The 16,198-nt window shown below is 44.5% G+C and overlaps 2 protein-coding genes across 9 annotated transcripts in view; one reads left to right on the forward strand and one right to left on the reverse strand.

Annotated features, from left to right (window-relative positions):
* Nucleotides 1–3,622, forward strand: part of NFE2L1 (NFE2 like bZIP transcription factor 1) — a 31,936-nt gene extending 28,314 nt beyond the window's left edge. For all 6 annotated transcript variants that reach the window (XM_082197232.1, XM_082197229.1, XM_082197230.1 and 3 more), the window contains one exon: nucleotides 382–3,622. In XM_082197232.1, coding sequence (XP_082053358.1) covers nucleotides 382–1,698 — 1,317 coding nt within the window. In that variant the 3' untranslated portion in view covers nucleotides 1,699–3,622. The remainder of the gene's footprint in view (nucleotides 1–381) is intronic.
* Nucleotides 3,623–3,926: 304 nt separating this feature from the next.
* On the reverse strand, nucleotides 3,927–15,486 carry CBX1 (chromobox 1). Of its 3 annotated transcripts, none has more exons than XM_082197421.1 (5): nucleotides 15,279–15,486; nucleotides 9,232–9,402; nucleotides 7,853–8,030; nucleotides 6,038–6,132; nucleotides 3,927–5,310 (listed from the first exon to the last, which is right to left on the reverse strand). In XM_082197421.1, exons 2-5 carry the CDS (start codon nucleotides 9,369–9,371, stop codon nucleotides 5,166–5,168), a joined length of 558 nt encoding a protein of 185 aa, XP_082053547.1. In that variant the 5' UTR covers nucleotides 9,372–9,402; nucleotides 15,279–15,486; the 3' UTR covers nucleotides 3,927–5,165. The 3 variants fall into 3 exon arrangements, with proteins under 3 accessions (XP_082053547.1, XP_082053549.1, XP_082053548.1); XM_082197423.1 differs by lacking the exon at nucleotides 15,279–15,486 and adding an exon at nucleotides 15,144–15,165; XM_082197422.1 differs by lacking the exon at nucleotides 15,279–15,486 and adding an exon at nucleotides 15,067–15,123.
* Nucleotides 15,487–16,198: the final 712 nt, after the last annotated feature.

The following is a 16,198-nucleotide window of genomic DNA, read 5'->3' on the forward strand; positions in this document are numbered from 1 at the left end:
AGCCATTTCCATCCCCCCTCCTGGACCCACCCCAATAACTAGGTAGCTAGCTACAGAGGAATATTGAGTAATGCAGGATGCAGACCTGGCTTTGGTAGATAGGGCACAGTTGCTAGCAAGCATGCTGCTTTGTTATGCAAGTTCCTGATTTGTTGCAAACAGAGACCCGTGTCCCAGTTCTCCATACGTGCAAGTGGAACGGAAGTGAGTTCCCTTCATGCTAACGTACCTAAACTTCTGAATGATTGGGTCTTTGGTTTTCTTTGCTCTCTCACAGGGTCCTCTTTGGAGGACTTGTTTTGTGTACCCATTTACTCAAGTTGTGTTCTAGGAGGAAAATAGAGACACCTAGAGTCTGAAAAGTTTCTTTCCCCTTTTCAGGGTATGGAGGTGAACAGCACAGCAGCTGCAGGGACCCTGTACGATAGCACAGGTGGAGACATTCTGAATGCCAACTACAGCCTTGCTCCATCCACCCCAATCAACCAGAATGTCAGCCTGCATCAGGCGTCACTGGGCAGCTGTACACAAGACTTTGCTTCCTTGTTCAGCTCTGAGATGGAGAGCCTCTCAGTAGCTGGCAGCTCAGCTTTGTTGCAGCTGGTTCCTGACAACTCCACTGGCTTCAACACCACATTTGGCTCTACCAACCTGAGTGGGATCTTCTTCCCTCCCCAGTTAAATGGCACTGTAAACGAAACATCTGGGCCTGAGCTGCCAGATCCTCTTGGGGGACTCCTTGATGAAGCCATGCTAGATGAGATTAGCTTGATGGACTTGGCCACTGAAGAAGGCTTCAACCCAGTGCAGGCTTCCCGCCTGGAGGAAGAATTTGATTCAGACTCGGGGCTCTCCTTGGACTCGAGCCACAGCCCTGCTTCTCTCAGCAGCTCAGAAGCATCGTCGTCATCATCTTCAGCTTCCTCCTCCTTTTCTGAGGAAGGTGCTGTGGGCTACAACTCGGACTCTGAAAATGTGGATGTTGAAGATGCAGAAGGGGCAGTTGGGTACCAGCCAGAGTACAGCAAGTTTTGTCGTATGAGCTACCAGAACCCTTCTCAGCTGCAATATCTGCCTTATCTGGAGCATGTAGGTCACAATCACACCTACAACATGGCCCCCAGGACCTTAGACACTGACGAGCCCCAGCCAGCCACCATGGGGAAGAAGAGTGCCAAGGATAAGCAGGCAGACTTCTTGGATAAGCAGATGAGCCGAGATGAGCACCGGGCCCGAGCCATGAAGATCCCTTTCCCCAACGAGAAGATCATCAACTTGCCTGTAGAAGAATTCAATGAACTCCTGTCGAAGTACCAACTGAGTGAGGCCCAGCTGAGCTTAATCCGGGACATCCGGAGACGGGGCAAGAACAAGATGGCTGCCCAGAACTGTCGTAAGAGAAAGCTGGACACTATCCTCAACTTGGAACGGGATGTAGAGGATTTGCAGAGAGACAAGTCAAAGCTGCTCAGGGAGAAGGTGGAGTTTCTCAGGTCCATTCGCCAGATGAAGCAAAAGGTGCAGAACCTCTATCAGGAGGTATTTGGCCGCCTGCGTGATGAGAATGGCCAGCCCTACTCCCCAAATCAGTATGCCCTACAGTACGCCAGTAATGGTAGTGTTATCCTAATACCACGCTCCTTGGCTGACCAGCAGGGCAGACGTCAAGAGAGGAAACAGAAAGACAGGAGGAAGTGAGGTGATGAATGTTGGCAGGAGAGTGCAAAACTTGCAGAAACTGCATCTTGGAGAAAGGGCTGAGCCCCGAAGAATTTGAAGGAACTTTCACGCCTTCTTATCCAATATATCTTCTCAAACCATGATAGCTGCCAGTCAGTGTATAGGAACAGACTGCTGGGCGGGGGCCTACAAGTCTTGAGAGGCAGAATGGCAAAGCATGTAGGGAAAGACCTGTGCCCCCAGCAGCCTGGAACCCATTATTGAACGTTGAGGGAGGGGGGACAAGCTGGCATAATGTGTGTGGGGAGGGGGGTGAGTCTTGGCAGAGGATAGAAAATCTGAATTGTTAAAGCTGGATATTTTTTTTAAGGAAAAAAAGGTGAAGTGGACAGACTGAGCAGGCTTAAAGTCCGTCCGTCCCCCGCCTTCAAACTTCGATATTTCAGATAGCTGGTTTTGTTTTTTTCGAACCAGTTTTTGCATCAGTTGTGCGCAATTTGACAACATGACTGAATCCCATGACATAGCCGCTATCCCTTCCTACATCTGTATGTATATGTAAGTGCAGGTGGAACACATTAAGGTGTGTTTGTTTAGGGGAGAAGGGTGATTTTTCTTAACCCTTTTCAGCTCGGGGGAATGGAGAGATCTCCACGCAAGGAGTTACCGAGTACAGCCTTTTGGGTGGACTTTGAGTTAATCTGCCATAAAGGTTGGAATGGTGGGAGTGGAAAGGGTTAATAGAATTACTGTGGTGATGCATCTTTCCACCGCCCCTCTCTTCCATTCAAAACTCACTAAGCATGTCACTGCCCACAGTGAGGAGCCAGTGTTATACTGGGCTACCATCAAGGTACATTACAAGATGGCGCATGGTAACTGCATGCTACAATGCTGACATTTCTCACTGATTTGGCTTGAAAAGATTCATTTTGTGGACAAAAGGGGGTGTGAGGGCCAGGTGTGAAGGCTGCACTTTCATTTAGCGGAGGCTGCAAGGTGGAGGGTCTGGTGTGTGATCACCACTTGGTCTACAGCACAATGGGTTTTACCCCCATAAAGTGGGCATGTTGTGTAGAGCAAATAGCCATCTATGGCAAGCCCCTTTCTTAATGGGCACTTTGGTTTTAATTTATTTCTGTAGGACTTGTGTGCGCCTGTGTTTCCCCATTCCCATAGGGCTGTAAAATGGATTCGTGGTATGCAGGAAGGAGAGAAGGGAGATGTTTTCCCCCAGAGATCAAAGCTGCTGAAAGGTATTTCTGCCATTAAGACTCGGTGTGTTAAACTGTGATTCCACAGCTGGTTTCTTTTCTGTCCTTGGGTGGTGTCATTCCAACTTCCCCCTTTCCCCCTCCTTAAAAAAAAATAAGGCAAAGGGTGAGGGTAGTGCCTTGAACACAGCTGGCCTCAAGCTCCGAGGCAATCCTCGAAGCTGTTTAATTTGCAGTATAGCACAGCTGGGAGTATTACTGACTTTACCAGCATCTGATGAGCTAAATGGCTTTGGTTTTCCCCAGTCAGTCCTGTGTATGTGATGGCGTGTGAGGACGTAGCACTGAAATGGGCATCCTCCAGAGAACTGTGGGGGTATGAAGCACTGTATGTAATAGAGGCAACTTCTGCAGCCATATGTTCTATATGATCTTGTTTTTCTCAAGGCCATGATTTCTTACAAGGAAAATATAAAAGGTGAGAGGGGAAGTAAACTATCGGTGAGTCTCTCCCACCTCTCAGGCTTCTGTGATTTGACAGCATGAAACTTGAAGCACAAAATGTGTTGGAACTGTGGCTGGGTTGCTGGAGGATAGAGCCCTGATGTGTGCATGTGTTAATTTATTTTTTTCTGTAGAGGTTTTATTTTGAATGGTTTCTATGACCTGTTGGGGAGAGGAGCGAGAGCGTATGAGCACAGGACAAAAATAAAATGGCTTATTCACTATTTGAGGATTTGTTTGGTGTCTTTAATTTTCTGCACTTTTCTTGGTAGCCCTAGCCCTAGCCCTGTGTTGTGATAAAAGGTAGGCTCAACAAATTCAGCATTACAATGACCGAGGGAATGTGCCTTCTCTTGACTTTATGTACTGGCCATGCTCCCCCATAACATACTGCATTTCCCCTGCAATACTTCTCAGTTCAGCATATCACTTATTCCTGCAATATTTTCTACTTGCAATTCAGTACTTTGTATTGTAGAATATTTTCAAGGAAGGCCTGGACCAGATGAAGAAGAAAAAGAGCAGGACTATAAATCTAAAGTTTTATTGAGACAAAAAGACAGTTCAGTATGAAGTTAAAATCCAAACACTTGAGTTTTAGACAACATTTTCACAGAAACCTAACCATGCTTTGTTTTTTTTAAAAAAGGTTTGTACACTTCTACGTACATACCACCCCCCACACAAAGGATGAATGGGGGTCAGTGGCTTGTGGGGTGTTTCAATGTCAGAGGTAAAATTGTCCTTTGGAAGAACAAGGTATCGTTAGCTTAAAAATGAAATGGGTAGGACTAGGGCAAGGTAAGCAATCATAAATGCCCAAGTCTGAACAGAAGATAGTTGTTTACAGAATATTCTGAAACCTACTACTACCTTGTGCTGTAGGGGGTAGATTTCACCCCTACTTTCCTTCACCTTAATTAAAAGGATGCCTAAAATGCCACATACATACAAGAGCGGGGGGGGGGGAGGCTAAAAACCCTCAGTTTCTGGTTGGTTAAAAGAAAAAAGATGCAGAGGTACTAAAAAAATTGTCACATGATTTGGGGGGCAGTGCCCTCACTATGACTAGAGGGCAAAATATGAAGAAGCTGTCTCCTTTCCAATTCCCGCAGTAATAATTCTGGAAGGTGACTGTATTCATGGTTGCAATCAAATTGTAACTTTTAACACTTAGACACATAAGCTCCAGCCTCGCAGGAATCATCAATTCCACTTGCAGCAGGAGGCATGTATTTTGTAAGAATTGCAATTCTGGATACAGATACCATGAACTGGCCCTCCCCAAATCAGTCAGAATGCACCCTCCCTTCCCACCCCAACGATACACCGATAATAGCAAAAAGGAAGAAAGAAAAACTACACGCATGCTAATCTGTAAAAATGCAATTAACACTATTGGGGAGTAAGGCTGTAGATCACAGAGATGGTCTCTGAAGAACACACAGCCTCTGCCTGCTATCCCTTTTGGCAGTCTGTTCCAACTCTATTATTTTTATTTTTGCTTCACCCCCCCCCCCCCAAGCAAAGAACAGCTGGGAACTCACCAATTCTCTCCTCTTTCCTCATGTATATATGATGAGAAAGGAAGAAAGGGGACAGCATGTTGTCACACCTAGTTGTCAGGGGCATAGAAATTGTCCGGTTTCTACAGAGAGCATCTTCCACAGCCGCCTCTTCACTTTCTCACTCATGTTCAAACCCACAGTTTGATGATTTAATACAAAAGTCGGCCAGAGGAAGGATGGGGACAGAAGGGGAGGCAGGTTAGTTCTTCTCATCCTTCTTGTCATCATCTTCTGATGGATAGGAGTGCCATGTCAGCCTTTCCTCATAGAACGAGATGACCACCTGCGGGCACTTGATATTTGCTTCCTTGGCAGGGACCAGATCAGCTTCGTCAGAGTTCTTCCTGTACAACCAAGAGGTGGGAAATTTGGGATTGATCCCAAATAGAAGGCATGAAGCTATCATTCTAGCATTAACATTTCTGCCAAATGTGTGTGCATATGGCTGAGTCTGGGGTCAGGTGATCTTAAAGCTTTGAATTCTGTGAATTTAATGCATGGCTTTGCTATTGATGCATAAGCACACCAAAGATTATTGTCCAGAAGGATAATACAAATCTGAGGTACCTTAACACTTGCCAGTTCATAGAATCATTGGCCACAAATCCTGATGCCTATAATGCAAAATACGATTTATAAGCATACATCTACCTGCCTGATCCACACAATCCTTCCTCAAGGCATGGAAGGATTGTGGGAATGGGTTGCAAGGGCTAGTTATTTCCAGTTATGACCTCAGAATGCTTGCAAGTAAAAGACAGTTGAACCTTACACAACAGAGAAAACAGATTCCAAGTTTCATATAAATCACTTGCAAGGAACTAGAAAGCAGCAGATCAAAATGCAAGAGGTAATCAAAGTGATGAGGCTGTATATTAACAGTATTCTGCAGCAAAGATAATTAGCCCCCTCCTAAACTTTTAAAAATGTTAGAGAACCAATGGTCTTACCATCTGATCTCATTACAGACACTCATACCATTAAGTAGCTGTGTTCCCAAAAATTCAACATCTGGATTCTAATCTCTGATGGAGGATGCACAAGGGAGAAAAGACAAAGGAACAGGCTTACCATTTCATCAGGAACATGAGCTCTCCACTGGAGTCTGTGGCACCAATAATCCGCTCTGGTTCAAACCCCCTTGCAAAGCCTCGAGGCTTCTCAGCCTGATGAAAGAATTGGAAAGGTTTCTGATTATTGCCTTTAAAGGGTGACAGAGAAAACAGACATTGAACTTTATTTGGTGTTATGCAGAGGCAAAACAACTGCCAGAAAATGCCTTTCCAGTGACCTACTTTGTGGGAGGGGGATATCCAAGTCAAGAGTGACATGATGTAGATGCTTTGTCCATGCATAATTATACTATGAGATTTGAACTAGTTTTAAAGCTGTTTGAGCTACTGCTATTCCTAAGAATCCCATTAATTCTACATCTGTGAAAGTGTTAGATCTCCAGCAAGAATTCTTAGCATACTCACAAAAATATTATTCAAGCTTCTCTGGTACATGCTACCAGTTTAATCAGTTTCAAGCTCTTTATAATATGGCACTGCTCTACAGTGCATATTAAACAAGGAGGTTTTAAGACATAAAGGGTTTCTTATTTGGCATTGAAATTTTAAACAGCTTATTCCAAAGTAAGACCACACCCATCACCTTCCAGAATCTTTTCCACTTTTAATCTACCATAAAATATTTGTGTGGCACTACTGAAGCAACTGCCTTGCTTACTAGAGCAAGAACTTAGCTGGCAGGGAGGGAGGGAGGGAGAAACAGACAAGAGTATGCTAGTGAGGCAGAAAACCTGCTCTTGTTGCATTCTGGTTTCTTCCTTGGCTGAGGAGAGGTGTTGGGCTCAACCATTCCTGGAAATAATTTGCTGAGAATCTCCTTCATATTACTACGAAGTATCTTCCAGAACAAAGCTCCGGCACTGAAAGATTTCAGAGCTACATTTTGGTAAGCCCTAGCGTAATTATGTTATGTTTCCAGAGGAGGATGTGGAGAAAAGGGCTGGAGAGAAACAGCTGAAAATGGAAGGGTGTGAAGCAAAGACAGGAAAAAACTTATAAAATCAAAGAAATCAGAAATGAAGAGGAAGAGTTGTGTGCTAACAGGAAAATGCAACAATATAAAAGGGATGGAAGTGCTAAGCACAAACAAACAAACAAACAAACAAACAAACAAACAAAGGGTAAATAATGCAAACAATGGGGAGTGGGGAAGAGAACACCAAACTTTTGAGAAGCCATACATACAAAATTTTGGAACGGTCTGGCTGTTTTTACTTAACCACACAAAACTACTATCAGAAGTCTCTTGTCTTGAAATAAAAAGGGATAATGTGGCTAGAAAGAGTTTAGAGGCAGAATGAAAAAAGGCTGTATTCAACAGAATGCAAGGCAAGACACAGGGCAGACTCTACAAAGAGAAATACATGAGAAAACAGAAGCCCACCACCAGCCAAGTCACCAGATCCAACTTTTTTAATGCACCAGTGCTGTTTGCAAGAACAACGCAATCAGGACCATGACACTTTGCTTCCAGCATACTAACACAGCAAATGGAGTCTTCCCACTGTAGCAGGTGCATCCCCAAAATTGAAAGAACACATAGCCACATTCTCTGATGGGGAGGTAACAGCTGGAGGCAGAGATTCTGGTGAGAAACACCACTAGTACCACAGACTAATGAATGTCAACCATATTCCCAAAGACACTTGCAGCTGAGGCACTACACTACACAGTTATGTAGCTCACTTTAAGAAGGCAATAAATATCGCTGCTGTTAGCTAGTGTTTTACCCTTTCAGAAACATCAATCAGTCCTTAACTGCAAAGCATAAAGCAACCCTCATTGGGCCACAGATGGAGAGAATCTGCCTTACCTCCTCTTTCTTTTTCTTTGGTCTGCTTTCTTCCCCCCTATCCTCTGAATCAGATTCTGCCTTGCGCTTGCTTCCCTCTGACTTGTCACTCTCATGTGCAGTTTTCTGGGATTGCAGGAACTCCGCAATGAGGTCAGGGCAGTCGAGGTTCTCCTCTGGCTCCCACGTGTTATCTTCGCTGAAACCATATAACTATTATCAGCTGGACAGGACTGCAAAATACCATATTTTGTAACTAGAGTTTATTTTGCAAAATAGCCCCTTTAAGAAAGTTATCTCCCTCGTTATGGGACCTGTAAATTCTTGGCACAAAATCTATGAAAATGACTTTTCTAGGAATGGGGAAGACTTGAAATCTACAGATTTTTGCAATGATAGGCAATTTCTGCTAGAATCCTGACATGGTGGGTTGAGATTCCTGAAAGGTTTTCTGGAAATGCAAACAAGACACCCTAAAGTTGTAAACTTGATAATGTGACTTAGTGTGACTTAAAGCTGATGGACTGCTCTAAGGCAGAATAGCGAGTGATAAGGGCAGAGTAAAGCTACCAGATTTTCAGCTCTCTGTTATTCTTGACTGGGTTCTGACTTAATAAGATGGACCCCAGATTTGCATTATTTAGGAGAAGGAAAAAGTGTAAGTGCAGACCTGGAAGCCTTCTGCAGAAATTGCAACTTCTCTACAAGCACATCAGATTTTCAGCTTCAACACTAAACAGGCAGATAAATACTTTTAGGCATGGTTGCTTTCTCCTACACATAACTAGCAGTCTTAGATACTTTCCCCCTCAAGCACCCCTTACACCAGAACTGAGGACTGCTTATTTGCCCAGAAGCACACAATCAGTTTGAGGCTCACCTGTACTCTGAACACATACAAGCATCCACACACGTGAAAACATTCATTTGCTCACAAACTGCAGCCAAACCGAGCCTCAAACAGAATTTTCAAGGTAGAAAGTACTTTTGGGAAGGAAAAAACCACACCTGTTTCTCAAACATGTTTTCCCTCCTGCAGCAACAGAATTAACCCCCACACATATCTGGAAAAATTCCAAAAGAAGATTTCAAGACCATGAATTAACCAGAAATGGGATGGGGAAACTGGGCTGGTTTTTAAGACGCAGGTATTCAGCAACCCTGGCACATCACCCTACCCTAGAGCAAGATAAAAAAGGCCTAAAGCAGGCTTCTTAACAGCTCCTGGGTGACAAGGCAAGCAAGGCTTTGAAAACCAGAAGAGATGTTCCCCTCTCTCAACACCAGTGCACAAAGAGATTAATCACAAGTATATGTGGACCAAGAGGCTACTGATTTTATGGGCTACTAACCTTTAAAGATTAGTTTGCAAAGCTGAAATAAAGGGAAAGCAGCCTTACTCTGAGAAGCCTTTCCACTTGAGCAGGTACTCCACTTTCCCTTTCACCACCCGCCGGTCAAGGACCTTCTCCACCACATACTCCTCCTCCTCTTCTTCTAGGACCTCCTCCACTTTCTTCTTGTTCTGCTTTTTTCCCATTGTGCTCGCCAGCTTTGCAGTTTTAAGGAGGCTGTTAAGAGATAATGCAGATATACAGCTTTAGAAACTGCAATTGTCAACACCAGAGATCCGTGACACTTAGAATTTTTGTCTGTCTTGTCATTTTATTTTTTAATATGAAAACATTTTAATCTAAAAATACACAGGGAAATGTAGTGTAGGAAAAATGTTCCAGAAGCTGCAAAGTGACACAAATAAAAGAGATACAATATGTAGTCACAAAAGCACAGTGAAACGCTGAAGCCCATCAATATCAATGGGACCCACATAAACCCAAACCTTGCTGTACAACATCTATCCACATATACTGATTAATAAAAAGTAGATGCAGCACCTCATGGTGAACACTTTCCTATGACAGCTAATCAGGTTCTGCCGTTTTCTGCAACAGGACATACATGGCTCCTTTTCTGGAATTTATGTTAAGATTTTCCCCTTGCCTCAACATGCAATTGAATAAAAACTAATGCTTTTCCCAACTCTAGGTACTTTAAAATATGGCATACGAATCACAACTGTGCTCAACATGTTCCATCTGCCAAACCTACGATTTGTTTGTTGCCCAAGCAACTTATGACAGTGTTAACCTATACTGAACACTTGGACCAACTGTAGGAAGCTCCGTAAAACTAGCATTTTTCTTCCAAAAGGAGCAGGCTCTGCAGGAGACAGAATCACTGTGTCTCTGCAGAACTTTGAAGTTCTTCAGGCCAGGCCTTTCTGCTTGCAGCAGGAAAAATCCCCACCATATCCTCCCTCCACCACTTTCAGAAACAACATGACTATGTTTGTGACTATACAGCAAGCCCGGCAGTGCTGGGGAGAGAAGGCATCCGTGAGTGGTGGAGGCACCACAAGGGTACCCAGCAAGCAAAGAAGATTAAACAGCTTGCTTTTTCTGGAAATGAAAAGTTACAGTCTACCGGAAAAAGAAAGCTATGCTGGGCTCCTGCAGGCAAAGCATCTCTCAGCAGGAGGATGCACTTGTCTCAGTCGGGGTCTGATAAAACATAGGCAAAAGGGGCCGTCAAGCACAGCTAGGTTTTAGAGGAAATGGGTCTCGTTTGCAGTGAAGGATGGCTGGCTAGGGAAAGAGACCCACAAACAGCAGCTGAATGGGGAGGAAGGAAGATTTTTAGAGAAGACAATTTCACAAAGCTTAAGCTAGTCCTGTCTCCTTCTCAAATGCTGGGATCTTGGCACACTCATGAAGTCACTGTTTCCAAAATTCTTTTACGGAAGAAAACCATATTAAAACTAGTTTAAAACCAGTTTACATTGTGTAGACATTTTCCTCCTTCCAACCAGGAGGGGAATAACATGTGATCTGCACAGCTTGGCGTTAGTCCTATACAGTGCCAAAGCTTAGAATTTTTGGAAGTGTATCTCAGGAACAGTAAAGTAGTTGGGAAGAAACATCATTTTTTTACTCTGAGGTATGGAGGGGAGTAGCTGGGCATCTTCAAGTACAAGGAGTTTTATTCTTAACCAGCATGACCTGGAAGCACTGGGACTTCATATTCCTAATGGGCTTCAGTACAATTAGCGAGCGTTTTAGTGAGATCTCTATGGGCTTCACACAACATTTCAAAGGTGCCTGTGGTCTAAAAAACAGACTCCATCTTGTACATCCCATGACTAAGAAATTGAAAGTGGGCTATATAGATTTCATCAGGCCCCATTTCAATTACTTTGACCTGCTTTGTTATCCACACTGATGCCTACATACATGCACAAAGTTTGAGGGGGCTTTTTTGGGGGGGGAATATTTGGGAACTATTTTTAAGGTAAATCGCAAAAAACTCATCAGCCAACACAGGTTGCCATACGTCCGGATTTTTCCAGACGTTTAATATTGTGTTTCTTGGCTTCCCACTGTCTGGCAACCCTACTGAATACAACACAATTCAGATTCCAGAACCTTTAACTTTGGTTCCTTTATTATGAGAAAAGGGTTTCAATTGTCCTTAAATTTTCGTTCAGTTCAGTCCTCAGAATTCCTACCACCTTTGATCAGAAGTGGTGTAGCTCCTTTTATATGCCCCTTGAGCCAAACTCAAAGTGGATTGTCTTGAGAGGCAAAGGAGTGTCTCCAGCAAAGTCAAACTGCTGCATTGGCGGCACAAGCCTAGACAGTGTGTACGGAGATCCTGGGCTGCCCAGATGACAAGACCCCACCCCATGGCCTCGTTGATGTGGTCCCAAATGAAAGCAGAGCAATACATTTGGCACCAGGTTGGCTGCAGAAGTTGCCAAAAGGAGACATACAAGATGCCATTCAACTGTCTTAGAGACTCCACTCTGAATTTGTGTAGGGATTACTCCTTAGCCTTTTCTTCTCCCGAAGATGTCCCACAAGACACTGGAGGTGTCGCATCAGAGTCTTCCTAGATGGGCTAACTTCCCAGGTTGACAAACCTCCAAAGCATGAGACAGCGGTCACACCCCAGGAAATGGCTTTGACTGGTTGGTTAAACCAGGTGAGGGTCGCTGCGGCCGCTGTCTCATACTGAGAGCTTCTAGGAGCTGCAGTGGAGAGCTGAGTGCAGGTGGGGACCCAAAGCTGGACAAAGTACCCTAGGAGCACGACATGTCATTCACCATAGGTACTACCCCTCCCCTAACATCCCAAACCAAAGCTATCTCTGCATGAATAGGCGTTATCGTCAGTGTGCCTTGTTAATCTTTCAGCTGGAGGGGTGCCTTCCGTTCCAGGTCATCTTCCAGGGACCTTATGCCAATGGTGCGTGAAGCCAGATGGAAAAGTTGGCAGAACTATTGATGCAAAGTTTGCCTTTACCTATACAGTACACTAGTTCCTACATATACTCCTCTCTGTCCTCCTGTCAGCCTTGCAAACACACTTGAGAAGGGTATGAATCAAGTAGCAAGTGAAAAATGCAACCTAGGAGGCCTGAAGTTTATATGCTTTTGAAACTCATCTATGCATAGGTCCACTGCTTCTACACTAATCACTTTTCTACCTTCAAAATGGCTTTTTCAGTATTTTCCATTAAAAACACCTTTCCAGCATTGTAGCTATAAACAGCCCAATGCATCCTCCTATGTGCTGCTCCCATGTTGTTTGATGGGGTAGTACAATTAGTCTGACTGGGATAAAGTAGTTACTAGATATTTAATAGTAAAACACCCCAATGGACCAATGCATGACACCTGTGGTATCAAGCTGTAAAATAAATGAACTATTGTGATGTATGATGAATGAAAAATAACTTCATTTAGTTTGTTCATCACAAACCTTAAGCAAGGAAAGTAGGGAAATTCTGATACATCTGGCTAGCAAAAATTATACTTTTCAATCAAGGGAAATGTCTAGAGCAGGGTGGTCCAACACATGGCCCTTGAGGCCTTTTTGGGTGGCTCTCAGCAACATTTAACACCTCCCCCCCCCCCGGCAGCCCATGAGCTGCCTTCCCAAAACCTAGGTGCTGGGCTTTGGGAAGGAGGCATGAGGGCTCTTGGACCCTGCCAGAGCCTCGCTTATCTGATTTTGGGAAGGCAGCATGATGGCTGGGGCAGGGGCATCAATTTTGGGCCTTGCTTCCCTACCCAGCCCAGGGTTCTATGTTGAAGTACTCTTGCGGCCCACTTGGTATGAAAAGTTGGACCACCCTCATCTACAGCCTTTAATTCTCCACTTTGTAGTTGTGTTACAGTGTTTTATAAGGTTGTGATATTTGTATTTTAGTTTTATATTTTATAGTTCACTGTAAGCCACTTTAGGAATATGAATTAGAAAGAAAGAAAGAAAGAAAGAAAGAAAGAAAGAAAGAAAGAAAGAAGTACTTACTATCAGCAGTTGCAAAATAAGTAAGAACTGAGCAAGGCTTTATATACTGCTTCTCTCTTAATACCAGTTGCTGGCAAACAGCAACAGGAGAGGGCTATTGCACTTACGTTGTGTTTCTTGGCTTCCCACATATATTGAGTTAAGCTACTTAACTGTGGGAAAAGGGAACTGGGCTAGATAGGCTTTAGGCTGATCTCACAGGGCCCTTATTTTTGGGTCTACATGCTTATGTGTCTTGAACATACGTCAGGGTGGCATAGGGAATAAAATGCTGGACATGGGACTAGGGAAATGTAAGTTCATTTCTACACAGTCATAAGTCTCACAATGTGATCTTAAGCTAGTTACTACCTCTCAGTCTAACCTACCACAGGGAGGGGGGAAAACGGGGCAAAACCTGAGCTCCTTGGAAGAAACATGTGGCGTAAATGTAATAAATAGATACATCTCTCTCATCAAATGCAACACTATTTGCCAATGTGAGCCATCATACAATACCACTGCCTAGATACATTCGAAATAGCACCCCATTATGCAGTCCTTTCACTCTAACAAACAGATCCGCATCGACTAAAATTCACATATCTTAAGTTTCCTAGTTATTTTCCTGCAGTACACCCCAGTTCTTTTTATCTTTTAAATATTAAACCTGTTCACCCACACGACTTGGTTATCTATTAGCGCTCGTCAAATCAACAGTGATCATTTTGGCTGTTTTCCAAGTCAATTAACACCCTCACCACTCACTACTCTTATCTTCTATCCAATCACCACTACATACAAGACCGCCTAGCTGTATGGTCCCATTTCCCTTCCTCCAATACTGCACTATGATTATGCTGGTTTGGAGGTGCAAATTTATAAAAACCCTCACCTACCTACCTTAAAATTTTAATTTCACCCTTCCTACCCACATTAGTCATTACACAATCTGTATACAATCCATTTATGTTTCCCCCTCATTTTAGCCCAGCTACACTCCAATACAAACTCTGAAACACTTCTGTCTCCTTCACAGGAACAGCTTCAATCCCAGCACCCCAGTCAATGTTCTTGTTACACTAAAGGAGTGACAAACTTCACAAGCACTACCACCTTGGGCAGATGATCCCCTTCTTTGGAAAAAGTCGCTACAGCTTTACTTTCATAGTTAGTTTCTCGAAGAATTATCCCCCCCCCCCAATATCCTACCATTTCATCTCCCCTTATTAACTGTCTAACAGAGGAAAATCCTCTTAACTAGCCATCTCAGCTCCACGTAAACCCACCCCTATTATCCCTTTTCTGCATATTTCCTCCCACTTTCGGGGGCGGGGAAGGACGGACGGACCTATACCCACACTTCTTTCTGCAACCATCCCCTCCTTAGTATTTTTTACATCCATTCTTCCACACATCACCCCCATCGTCATCTTTGGAGCAGCTTCCTCGAACACCTATTAAAAATGCGCGGGCGCGCGCACACAGGCTCCCTCCACCGGCCCTTGCATTTGGACATCCCTATTTATGATACCGCTACAGCTTCTTTCAGGAAACCGTTCTCCACATTCCTGTACGCGTTCATTAACGCCCCCTCCCCCCCGACCGTTATTTACTACCAACGCCTTCTCGATTTCCCCGTTCCCACATGAAACCACGCTCCCCAGCAAATGCCGCGCCTTAGGTACACGGGGATTCATTTTGTGGGTCCCCCCTCCCATTGCACCCCTCCATCTGCTCTGCCCACTTCACGTCTCCCCCTTTTGAAATAGTTCCCCCATACATTATGCGCTTCCCTCCCCCCCCATAGACACCCCACTTTTCGGACCCCACACTCACAGGCGCACTTAGGAAGAGCCATAGCCGTCTCCACTCCCAACTCACGTATTTCGCCTCAGAAAGCACTGTGCCTATTTCCTTTCTGCCCAGAAAAGCCCGTCCCCCATTTATAAATATTGTACCTCTCTTCCCAAGAGGAGCCCCCGCTCACCCAGGAATATCCCCCCCTCCCTCAGCACCCCCCAATATGGCCGTCCAGCCCGCGCGCGCGATGTTGGCCCCCTGCGCGCGCCCCCACCCCGCGCTGCCCGTTTTACCTTCTTCAGCCCCGCCAACAACGCACGAGGGGAAATAAAAACAAACGGGCGGGAGAGAGAAGGACGGCGCGAGCGGCACACGGAGCGAGCCGGTCTCGTTTCAAAGCAGAACAGAGCGACGGTTGGACAAGGGGCCTCCCGCGTTCGCTCCACCTCCGCCAAACAAAAGAGCGCTGCAACCCCTTCGGCCCGCCGAGACGCACTGCGCATGCTCCTGCTTCTCCTCCTACGCCCCTCTTTCTAATTCCCTCCAAGACCTCCTCTCGCCCGCGGCATTTTGGGACCGGATGTTGTCTTTTTCCTTCCTCTACCCGTAGACATAGGAAATAGACTCGCGTACGTCGCGTACTTGCGAGTCTTTTCACGCAAGTAGCCATTGAGAGCGCAGCACAGCCGCGATGGACAGCAAAGCAGCCTGCATAGACACAAACACAAACACACACGCCGCGAAAACAAAAGCTTCCTCTTTTCTTTTCTAATCGTGGTTTTTTTGAAAGAGGTTCCAAGCAGAACCCTGTATGCGTCTTCTACTGAGAAGTTCGACCCACTGAGTTCAATGAGGCTTACTCTCAAGAAAGTGGTTACATATAATGATGGAAGACTGCGAAAGGATGTGGAAGAAAGGGGTTAAGTTTACTGCACGCCCGGTATTAAAAGAAAACATGAAAATGATGTATAGGTGGTACTTAACCCCGGTAGAATTAGCAAAGATTTATCATACAAATGATAATTTATGCTGGAAGTGTAAAGAAAAAGAAGGTACTTTTTATCATATGTGGTGGACTTCTGGGAAAAGATTTATAATGAGTTGAAAAAAATGTTGAAAAATACATTTGTTAAGAAACCAGAAGCCTTTTTACTTGGAATAATAGGATTGGAATTGCCCCAAAAAGATGTTAAACTATTTTTGTATGCCACTA

Source organism: Podarcis vaucheri (assembly GCF_965113315.1).
Source record: "Podarcis vaucheri genome assembly, chromosome: 13".
Lineage (NCBI taxonomy): Eukaryota > Metazoa > Chordata > Lepidosauria > Squamata > Lacertidae > Podarcis > Podarcis vaucheri.

Coding starts and splice junctions, on each gene's coding strand:
- CBX1 (XM_082197421.1), bottom strand. CDS start 9,371: ATGGGAAAAAAGCAGAACAAGAAGAAAGTGGAGGAGGTCCTAGAAGAA. Junction 8,031..9,231: donor AAGTGGAAAGGCTTCTCAGA/GTAAGGCTGCTT, acceptor ATATGGTTTCAG/CGAAGATAACACGTGGGAGC. Junction 6,133..7,852: donor CAAAGAAAAAGAAAGAGGAG/GTAAGGCAGATT, acceptor TTCTTTCATCAG/GCTGAGAAGCCTCGAGGCTT.